This window comes from Solea solea, chromosome 3, assembly GCF_958295425.1.
Source record: "Solea solea chromosome 3, fSolSol10.1, whole genome shotgun sequence".
Taxonomy (NCBI): Eukaryota; Metazoa; Chordata; class Actinopteri; order Pleuronectiformes; family Soleidae; genus Solea; species Solea solea.
The window spans coordinates 23,642,792-23,654,793 of NC_081136.1; the positions used below are offsets into that span (position 1 = coordinate 23,642,792).

Consider the following 12,002-nt stretch of genomic DNA (forward strand, 5'->3'; position numbering starts at 1 on the left):
CCTGTTGTGAGGCAGCCTTTGTCTCAGCGACTGATTATTGGCGACTCACATCTCTGGTACAACAGCAAATATGTCTCTGCATATCCTTGTGGCTATATTGCCTGGAACCTGGTTGATGCTGATACAAGTTTTTATAGCATTGGTCGAAGGACAATCTTCTGCTCTGTTTGATTAAAAGATTTGTGTTTTGCAGCTCATTAGCTAAAACAATTAAATATAAGAACGAGCCAGTCTTTTGAATAGGTAATTGAAAGGGCTCCTCAAGAACCAGCTCCCTTCAAAGAGCGATAAATCCCAGCTCAAATCCACATGAAAGAGGATTAGGCCATATTAAATCTCGTAACATAATAATAATTGCAGGTGTAACATAAAATGAACAGACCTCACCTTCTGTATTTCAATGCAGGACACTGCAGTGGGGAAAGCTGTGTTGCCTGATGTTACTTGAACTTGACTGTTTTTCAAAGGAAGTAGCTATAGGTGTGGATATGTTGCAGCATTGTTGTCCATCACTACTTTATTAGAAGATCTACATTTATGTAGTAACCAGGTGTTAAGATACATATGATGTTCATAACATCATCGTAACACCATTTTCGCAGAAGATCAGCAACACTTTTGCTTTATGTTCATCCTTCAGAGACATGAGACATCTCTTCCCGAAATCCTGGAGATTATCAAACTATGCACTCTCCTCCCTGAGCCGGTTCACACAGCCACTATTTAACAACGGATACAACTTTTTGATTAATTCTATTTATTAATTCATTCATTTACAAAACATCTTTGTGTGACTAAAAATACTGGACAACAACAAACACTGATGTAAAACTACGAGGAACACTCATGAAGATAATGACAACAGGACCCGCCCCTACAGCTTGTTATTCTGCCCTGATAGGTGATGTACAAGAATAAACATTGTCATAAGACATTAAAATAGGTGATGTAGTGATGGGACAGAACTCATTAAAGGGATGAACAAGAGCAGAGTCATGAGGGTATTTTTAGACAACAAGTTTCACTTGCCAATGTTGTATTTCTGCTTTTCCTCTGCTGTGTCCTCCTCTCTTTATTCCTCCTCTTGTCAGTTACAGAAACAGTTCCATCAAAATGGACTGCACAAAACTGGAGATGTGATTCTAGGTGGACTTTTTACGATCAACTTATTTTCTGCTGATCCTGACTTGGCTTTTACCTCAGAGCCACAGCTGCCTACCTGTTACAGGTAACTCTGACAGGGAAACAGAACATTTAAGAAGCTGTTGTTTAGCTAATCAGTATGACATATTTTTTAGTAATGTGAACTGATTACATTATATCTGACATTTTTAAACATTGATGTTTTATTGTGGGTATTGATGATGATGTCAGTATTTGCAGTCTGTATCTGTAATTCTGAAATATATAGCTTGGCACAGTTACTGTATAAAGTGTTTTGAATGACAAACTTAACTTATTTTTCTGTTAGTTTTGATGTTGTAGGATTCAGACAGGCTCAGACCATGGCCTATGCTGTTCAAGAGATCAACAGAAACTCCAACCTGCTGCCTAATGTGACTCTGGGATACAGTCTGTATGATAACTGCATCCAACTAGGAATTGCATTTCGAGCATCACTGTACTTAGTCAGTGGTCAAGAAGAGCAAATTACATTAGAGGAGAACTGTGTAGGAACTCCTCCAGTCCTAGGGATTGTGGGTGATTCTTCTTCCACACGTTCTATTGCCATATCATCATTGTTAGGTTTGTACAGAGTGCCTCTGGTAAGTGATGAGTTTATCTGCCTCTCAATTCAATCATTATTTGAAAATATTTCCATTTAATGTCAAAACAAATATAAATGAATATGTAAACATTCAATATTGAACATTGTCAAGCTTTTTGAGTCAGCAGACGATGACTGTTTTCAGTAAATGTGATATTTTTTGCAGGTGAGTTATATTTCCACATGCTCCTGCCTGAGTGATCGCCAAAAGTTTCCATCTTTCTTTAGGACGATCCCGAGTGATGCATTTCAGGTGAGCACCCCCCCCCCCCGTTTAATTTACAGAGTTGTGTGGTGTCAGATTGGAAACACATAAGACAGTGCTTAAACATGATGAACCTGTTTAGTAGGATTTCTAGGAAAAAATGATTCCAGCCTGTGCACAAATCCCTCTGCTCTGTGTCCACATAGGTGAATGCTATGATTCAGATTCTAAAACACTTTGGTTGGACTTGGGCAGGTCTGATCATCAGTGATAATGATTATGGAGTCCACGCTGCCCGATCCTTTCACTCTGATCTGGGTCCAGCTGGTGGAGGTTGTCTGGCTTACACAGAGATTTTGCCCTGGGGTGACGACCCTGCTGAACTAAGGAGAATAGTGGATGTGATGAGGAAATCTACAGCTCGAGTGGTGATTGTGTTTGCAAATAAGAGTCACACGATTAATCTCATGAAAGAGGTCAGTCCTGAATTAGAGATATGTTGTAAAAACCTTTTAGCAAATGTCAAAACTATTGTTTGAGCTATAAATAGTTGAATTTGTTTTTAGGAGGACACATTCAAATTTGCCTGTAATACAAACAACATAGGTTTGTGTATGTGCAACTGTGAAAACTTGATTTTACTTTCCCGGTATAAAAGTGTGAATTTATGAACTTGTTATAATGTACAGGTGGTGAGGCAGAATGTGAAAGGCCTGCAGTGGATTGCCAGTGAGGCCTGGACATTAGCTGACGTGCTCCAGACGCCCCACTTCATGCCGTGTCTGGGTGGAACACTGGGCATCTCCATCCGTCGAGGAGAAATACCAGGACTCAGGGACTTCCTGTTACAAATACGTCCTGACCTACATCACAACAACACAGATGGAAACAGCCTGGTGAGGTTTTCTTATTGACTGGTTATTTGTGAGTATTATATTTTGGCTTTATACAAACTTTTTACACAAAATAATAATCTTCCAGGTGAATCAGTTTTGGGAACACACATCTCAGTGTAGATTTGCACCACCTCCAGCAGGTTGGATGGAAGCTGGAGGAGAATTATGCACTGGACAGGAAATTACAGAGAATGTGGAGAATGAGTTGGTGGACGTTTCAAATCTCAGGTCAGAGTATAATGTGTATAAGGCTGTGTACGCTCTGGCGTATGCTCTTGATGACATGCTGCAGTGTGAGCCAGGGAGAGGACCTTTCAGCAACAACACCTGTGCTCATTTTCTAGGACTGGAGCTATGGCAGGTGAGATTTACACTCAACTCTTAATTTCACTTTCACCTTTGTATTTATTTAAAAGATGAATTAAGTGCAAGTTTCTTTTGTTCAAGTTAAATAACATACACAATACATGGACTCCTTTATTCCTCAGCACTGGCAACAGCTGAGGGCAGAGGTCTCTCACTTTGACTCAGAATTAAATTCCTTTTAAGTCAACATGTACATGTTATATGAGAAAAGTGTGAATCTGTTGGTCAGCTGAGGCAAACAACTGCTGGGCTGTCATTTTAGTTTTTGTTCTTGTTTTTCTTCTATGTCTGATTCTATTATCCAAAGCTTGTGTATTACTTGGAAAAGGTCAACTTCACAACAACATTTGGTGATCAAGTGTCATTTGATGAAAATGGTGATACCTTACCTGTATATGACATCATGAACTGGGTGTGGCTCCCTGATGGAAGAACTAAAGTTCAGAGAGTGGGTGACGTTAAGAGGTCAGCCTTCAAAGGTGAAGAACTCACACTGGATGAAGACAAAATCTTCTGGAATTTTGAATCCAAACAGGTAACTTCTTTGTTTGTTTCCATTATTATCTTTTGCCCCACTCACACTATTGTATGGAATGTCAGGTTGGACTCTGCTAACATCTTTTGTGTTCTTGTCATGATGTCAGTGCCGTTCGTAAAGTGCCTCTTTATATTATTAAATATAAAATTTAAATATAAATATAAATCTTTTGGTTGAAAGCTAATTTGCAAATTCACAAGGTTAGTAACCTGAAGTACCAAAATAAAAGCTTGAGATGGTCAGACTATGTTTATAGAATCAAATAACAAATTAAAATAGGGGGAAAATAACTTATCGGAGAAACTTAACACTTGAACACACTATAGCATGATATTAACTGCCTAAAATACCAAAAAACAAGTTTTTTTTTCTTGAGAAATTGTTTTGGCCTCCCTTTGACCAGCAGGATACACCCCGCCCACCCCTGTATACATTACGACGCTGCCAAACTATTAGTACAATTCAGCCACAGCAGCTGCACGATTGCGTGTGGTTATTCATTTATGTTTATTATACATGTTATACATACATTACTATATTCCACAGCGATAAATACAATTTGTGTGGATATACTACAAACATTAAACACCTAAATTATGAGAAACAATCCATAACACAGACATTACAGTACATACTGTATTCGGCATATAGTACACAACAATGTAGATTTCACTTTGGCTGTTGTACCTAACGATTGGACATAAGCAGCCAGGCCTGGCCAACCTGTGGCAGAGTTGTGTATACAGGGGTGAGCGGGTGGATCGTGCTGGTCAAAGTGAGGCCAAAACATAGAACACGTCAAGAAAATTTCTCCAAACATGTTTTTGTAATTTTGGCAGTTATTATCATGTGTGCTAAGTGTTCATTTTCTCAGATATGTTAATTTCCCCCTATTTAGGGCCCAAGCACTCACACAGTGGTGCAAGGACCTATTGTGTTAGTCTAGGAATTCTTATTTAATATTTTTCTCTCCACGGGATCTCTAAGTTGACCCCCTAAACCTGCATGAAAACGGATGAAAAATTCGATAAAATAATGGAAATGCAAAAAACGAATGCAAAATGGCTCCGTAACTCACCCGTACATTGTGCGATCGGCTCCAAACATGACACGTGAGACCAAGGGCCCGCCCTGAACACATCTGCAAGACATAACCTGCACACAGGAAGTAGATTATCTGAAACACGAAGTGCCCTTTAACTCGCCCATACATTGCCCAATCTGCTTGAAACTTAATATGTGAGACCAACAGCCCACACTTAACATGTTTGCAAGCCATTACCTGCACACAGGAAGTAGATCTTCTGAAACAGGAAGTGCCTTTTAACTCGCCCATACATTGCCCGATCAGCTTGAAACTTGGTATTTGAGACCAAGGGCCCGCCCTGAACAAGTCTGCAAAGTATGACCTGCACACAGAAAGTAGATTGCCCAAAACTTGTCTTTCTCCAGTGGATGCTCACCACAAGCATTTTCACCACATTGACACTCAGGCAGGCTTCACCCACTATGATCCACACAAGGTCCAACTGCTTCATGTAGTTATGTACAAGTATCACCATCCACAGGGCTGAACAGACATGCAACAGAAAATCCCTTTTAACTTTGTCTGCAGACACAAAAATATGGAAAAATGGAAGGGATAATAATTATCATAAGATACAATAACTGACTGATGTTTCTCCACACAGCCTCCTCGGTCAGTGTGCAGTGAGAGTTGTCCTCCTGGTACCCGCATGGCCAGAAAGAAGGGGGAACCTGAGTGTTGTTTTGACTGTGTCCCTTGTTCTGAGGGAAAGATCAGCAATACAACTGGTGAGTGTAAACCGCTGAACACAGTTCAGAGATGTTGTATAAACATGTTTCTCATCACTTCCTTTTCTCAGACTCCATGGAGTGCACCAGTTGTTCTGAAGATTTCTGGTCCAGCCCCCAGCATGACCACTGTGTTCCTAAAAAAACAGAGTTCCTCTCCTACCATGAGCCTCTGGGTATCTGCTTGACAACCATCTCACTGTTGGGCACATTTATCTGTGTTGTTGTTCTGGGCATCTTCATCCATCATCACAGCACACCTATAGTTCGTGCCAACAATTCAGAACTCAGTTTTCTTCTCCTGGTGTCACTCAAATTGTGTTTCTTGTGTTCATTGCTCTTCATTGGACGACCCAGATTATGGACTTGCCAACTAAGACATGCAGCATTTGGCATCAGCTTTGTGCTTTGTGTCTCATGTATCCTGGTGAAAACCATGGTGGTTCTGGCTGTGTTCAGGGCCTCCAAACCAGGAGGGGAGTCCAGTCTGAAGTGGTATGGTGCTGTACAGCAGAGAGGGACAGTTCTGGTTCTGACTTCTGTTCAAGCAGTAATCTGTACTATCTGGCTTGTCTCTGGTTCACCAATGCCTCATAAAAACACCCAGTATCAAAGTGACAAGATAGTTTATGAATGTATAGTTGGGTCCACAGTTGGTTTTGCAGTTTTACTTGGTTATATTGGTTTACTGGCTGTCCTCAGCTGTTTGTTAGCTTTTCTCGCAAAAAATCTTCCAGACAGTTTCAATGAGGCCAAACTCATCACTTTCAGCATGCTGATCTTCTGTGCTGTGTGGGTGGCATTTGTCCCTGCTTACATCAGCTCACCAGGCAAATATGCAGATGCAGTGGAGGTATTTGCCATCCTGGCCTCCAGTTTTGGACTCTTGGTGGCGCTGTTTGGACCCAAATGTTATATAATCCTGTTGAGACCAGAACGAAACACAAAGAAAGCTATCATGAGTCGTGGCACCACAAAGTAAAACTGTGAACGCTGCTGTCTTTCTGTTTATCTATCTGTTTTAGAATTGAGTAGCAATTATAAGATCACAATACAGGCAATAAAATTCTTTAAAAATATACTGGCCATCTCATTAACATCATATTCTCATTAAAAGGAACTGGGCTTCTATCCAGAGGGTCGCTGGTTGGAGTCCCCACCAGGCCAAAAGGGCTGGGCAAGGTACCCCCCCCCCCCCACTGTCCTTTTTTTGGAGGCTGTAGTGCAGGGATGGCCGAACCTTTTTTTTTGTTTTTATTATTATTATTATTTATAACCAAAAACCCAAACAGAGTGATCAGTTCCAGGTAGATGTGACATTATGCAGTACAGAGTGAAATACAATGAGAGCTGAATAAAGAAAGAAAACAGAAATAAACAATACAGTTTTTCATACAAATGCGCTTCTCAATATAGCAGAAATATTTACATTATACATATATATATATTTATATATATATATATATATATATATATATAAACATATATATATATATATATATATATATATACATATATATATACTATATATATATATATATATATATATACATATGTAAATATTTACAAATATTTACATAGTACTCTTCCTAATGGCCTGAGGAGGAGTTGGGCCAACTACCAGGACAATGTCCCCAATGACAGGCAATGTCAATGAAAGAAATGTGTTTTTAATTTGGCGGCGGAAGATGTGGAGACTTCCTGCTGTCTGGATGTCGATGGGGAGCTTGTTCCACCATTTGGAAGCTTGGACAGCTACCAGTCTTGAGTTCGGTGAATGCTTCTGCGATCCTCTCAGTGAGGGGGCAGCAAACCGGTTTGCCGATGCAGAGCGGAGTGGGCTGGCTGGGGTGTAGGCTGGACTTGATCCGTTTGTAGCATGGAATGCAAGCACTAGAGTCTTGAAGCGGATGCAAGCAGCTACAGGAAGCCAGTGAAGGGAGCGAAGGAGCAGTGTAGTATGAAAGAATTTTGGTAAGTGGAAGACCAGTCGAGCTGCTGCATTCTGGATGAGCTGCAGAGGTCATATGGCACATGCAGGGAGACCAGCCAGGAGGGAGTTGCAGTAGTCCAAGCGTGAGATGACCAGAGCCTGGACCACTGAAGAGGGCACTAAGTTCCCATGTTCTCAAAGGCACTTTAGATATGTTATACAAATAGTACATTATATAGTGCTATACAGACTACTCAAGTTAGTTTGTAGTTAGGATCAGCATCCATGAGAACTGTGTAGATTGAAGTATTCCTGAATGAAATAAAACCCTGGTGAGTCTGGGGGTCCTCCCCCACAACATTTTCAATTAAGTAGATGTCATTTCCTGTATTCTAGTGCATTTTAACACCATATTAGCACCAGATAATCCTGGTTCTGTGAGAAAACTGGTTCTGTGTGATATAGTTGTAGCTCAATATAGATCAAAAAAGGGCCCAACATAAAAGTCATTGTAACAGTAATGTTTCATAGTATTTCTTTGTCTTTATAGTCTTCTGGAGTTTAGTGTGTTTTCTTCACCCAACAGGGCTCTGTGATAAGAACACACAGGGAAAAATACAGATTTAAAATGCGGTTAAGGTTAGGGCAGTTTAGTGTTTCTTCCAACCAAGAGGGCACTTTGGCACGCTTTCTTGCCTCCCAAGAGGGCACTTAAGCACACGTTTTTGCCACCCAAGAGGGCACTTTAGCATGTGTTTTTGCCACCCAAGAGGGCACTTTAGCATGCGTTTTTGCCTCCCAAGAGCGCTCTTTAGCACGTGTTTTTGCCTCTCAAGAGGGCAATTTAGCACATGTTTTTGTCACTCAAGAGGGCAGTTGTATTTTACGAACCAGGAGGCACTTAAGCACGTGTTTTGGCTCCCAGGAAGGCTATTTAGCACGTGTTTTGGCTCCCAAGAAGTCAATTTAGCACGTGTTTTGGCTCCCAAGACGGCACTTTAGCTCGCATTTTGGCTCCCAGGAGAGCCCTTTAGCATGCGTTTTGGCTCCCAAGAGGGAACTTTAGCAAGCGTTTTGGCTACCAAGAGGGCTCTTTAGAACACGCTTTTGCCTACCAAGAGGGCAGTTGTATTTTACACACCAGGAGGGAACTTTAGCACGTGTTTAGCATGCATTTTGGCTCCCAAGAGGGCACTTTAGCAAGTGTTTTGCCACCCAAGAGGGCAGTTGTATTTTACTAACCAGGAGGGCACTTTAGCACATGTTTTGGCTCCCAAGACGGCACTTTAGCACTTGTTTTGGCTCCCAGGAGAGCACTTTAGCAAGCGTTTTGGCTACCAAGAAGGCACTTTAGCACGGGTTGTTGCCTCCCAAGAGGGCAACTTTAGAACACGCTTTTGCCACCCAAGAGGGCAGTTGTATTTTACAAACCAGGAGGGCACTTTAGCAGGTATTTTTACCTCCCAAAAGGGCACTTTAGCATGCGTTTTGCCTCCCAAGTGCGCCCTCTAGCACGTGTTTTTGCCTCCCAAGAGGGCACTTTAGCATGCGTTTTTGTCACCCAAGAGGGCAGTATATTGGTGCAATGTGTAAATAATTACAACCAGTGATCGTTTTGTTGATAAAAAATTGTTACCCCAGTTAGGCTTCTAAAAAACAACTAAAAAACAATAAGATTGAGCCAGTCTTTTGAATGGCTCTATGAAAGGGCTTCTCAAGATCCAGCTCCCTTCAAAGAGCCATAAATCCTAGCTCTAATCCACATGAAAGGGTTAGTCCATATTAAATCTGGTAACATAATTCCAGGTGTAACATTAAATGAACAGACCTCACCTACTGTATTTCAGTGCAGGACATTGCAGTGATGGAAGCTGTGTTGCCTGATGTTGCTTAAACTTGACTGTTTTTCAAAGGAGGTAGGTACAGGTGTGGATATGTTGCAGCATTGTTGTCCATCACTAATCACTAGAAGACCTACATTTATGTAGTAACCAGGTGTTAAGAACGATAACATTTTTCATAACATCATAATAACACCATTTTCGCAGAGATCAGCAACACTTTTGCTTTATGTTCATGCTTCAGAGACATGAGACATCTCTTCCCGAAATCCTGGAGATTATAAAACTATGCACTCTCCTACCTGAACTTTTTGATTAATTCTGTTTATTCATTTAGTCATTTACAGCTAAATGACAGCTTTGTGTGACAGAAAATACTGCACAACAACAAACACTGATGTAAAACAACAAGGAAAACTCATGAAGATAATGACAAAAGGACCTGCCCCTACAGCTTGTTATTCTGCCCTGATAGGTGATGTACAAGAATAAACATCGTCATAAGTCAATAAAATGGGTGATGTAGTGATGGAACAGAACTCATTAAAGGGATGAACAAGAGCAGAGTCATGAGGGTATTTTTAGACAACAAGTTTCACTTGCCAATGTTGTATTTCTGCTTTTCCTCTGCTGTGTCCTCCTCTCTTTATTCCTCCTCTTGTCAGTTACAGAAACAGTTCCATCAAAATGGGATGCACAAAACTGGAGATGCGATTCTAGGTGGACTTTTTACAATCAACTTGTTTTCTGCTGATCCTGACCTGGCTCTTACCTCAGAGCCACAGCTGCCTACCTGTTACAGGTAAGAGAGGTAACTCTGACAGGGAGACACTATTTAAGAAGCTGTTGTTGTTTAGCTAATCAGTATGACATATTTTTAGTAATGTGAAGTGATTATATTACATCTGACATTTTTTAAACATTAAAGATTTATTGTGGGTATTGATGATAATGTCAGTGTTTGCAGTCTGTAGCTGTAATTCTGAAATATATAGCTTGGCACAGTAACTAACACTTATTTTGGTGTTAGTTTTGATGTTGTAGGATTCAGACAGGCTCAGACCATGGCCTTTGCTATTGATGAGATCAACAGAAACTCCAACCTGCTGCCTAATGTGACTCTGGGATACAGTCTGTATGATAACTGCCTTCAATTAGGAATTGGTGCATCACTGTCCTTAGTCAGTGGTCAAGAGGAGCAAGTTACATTAGAGGAGAGATGTAGAGGAACGCCATCTGTCCTCGGAATTGTGGGTGATTCTTCCTCCACACGTTCTATTGCAATATCATCATTGTTAGGTTTGTACAGAGTGCCTCTGGTAAGTTTATCTGCTTGTCAAGTCAATCATTTTTAAAAATTCAATTTAATATCAAAACAAATATAAATTAAGTTGTTAAAATTAAATATTCAATATTAGAAAGCGTTTAGCTTTTAGAGTCAGCAGACAATAACTGTTTTGAGTAAATAAGGTGTTATTTTTTCGCAGGTGAGTTATTTTGCGACATGTTCCTGCCTGAGTGACAGACAAAAGTATCCATCTTTCTTTAGGACGATCCCGAGTGATGCTTTTCAGGTGACCCCCCACCCACCCAAATCAAGCAGACAAAATGTCTCACCCATGTTCTGTCTCATTTACAGAGTTGTGTGGTGTCAGATATACAACACTTAAAGACAGTGATTAAACATGAGACTTTGATGAACCTGTTTAGCAGGATTTCTAGTGAAAGATGATTCCAGCCTGTGCACTAATCCCTCTGCTCTGTGTCCACATAGGTGAATGCTATGATTCAGATTCTAAAACACTTTGGTTGGACTTGGGCAGGTCTGATCATCAGTGATGATGATTATGGAGTCCATGCTGCCCGATCCTTTCACTCTGATCTGGGTCCAGCTGATGGAGGTTGTCTGGCTTACACAGAGATTTTACCCTGGGGTGACGACCCTGCTGAAGTAAGGAGAATAGTGGATGTGATGAGGAAATCTACAGCTCGAGTGGTGATTGTGTTTGCACATAAGAGTCGCACAATTAACCTCATGAAAGAGGTAAATCATGAAAAAGACATTTTGCAAAAAAGTATTTAGCCTTTAAAATACAGATTTCATTACCAATGTTTCAACTGTAATTTGTTAAAGCTGTTGTTAGGAGTGTTTTAGGGTAAGTATGTTTATACAGGTTAATACAGTTTTGTGTATGACAGCAACTGTGGAAACTGCATTTTACTTTACAGATATGGAAGGGTGAATTCATAAAATAATTTTAATGCAATGTTTAGGTGGTGAGACAGAATGTGACAGGCCTGCAGTGGATGGCTAGTGAAGCCTGGACATTAGCTGATGTGCTCCAGACGCCCCACTTCATGCCATTCCTGGGTGGAACACTGGGCATCGCCATCCGTCGAGGAGAAATACCAGGACTCAGAGACTTCCTGTTAAAAACACGTCCTGACCTACATCACAACAACACAGCTGGAAACAGCATGGTGAGAGTTTCCCTCTGATTTGGTATTTGTGAGAATGTATTGGCATTAATTAAAAAATCTACCTCATTGCAGGTGACTCGGTTTTGGGAACACACATTTCAGTGTAGATTTTCACCACCTCCAGCCGGTTGGGTGGAAGCTGGAGGAGAATTATGCACT

The 12,002-nt window shown here is 40.8% G+C and overlaps 1 protein-coding gene across 1 annotated transcript in view; it reads left to right on the forward strand.

The window, feature by feature from the left end:
• The window catches only part of LOC131457308 (extracellular calcium-sensing receptor-like), an 88,337-nt gene that overhangs the window by 15,020 nt on the left and 61,315 nt on the right, over positions 1 to 12,002 (forward strand). Inside the window, exons 2-3 of the mRNA XM_058626281.1 lie at positions 1,472 to 1,766; positions 10,850 to 10,936. Of these exons, the coding sequence (XP_058482264.1) occupies positions 1,472 to 1,766; positions 10,850 to 10,936 (382 nt within the window). The remainder of the gene's footprint in view (positions 1 to 1,471; positions 1,767 to 10,849; positions 10,937 to 12,002) is intronic.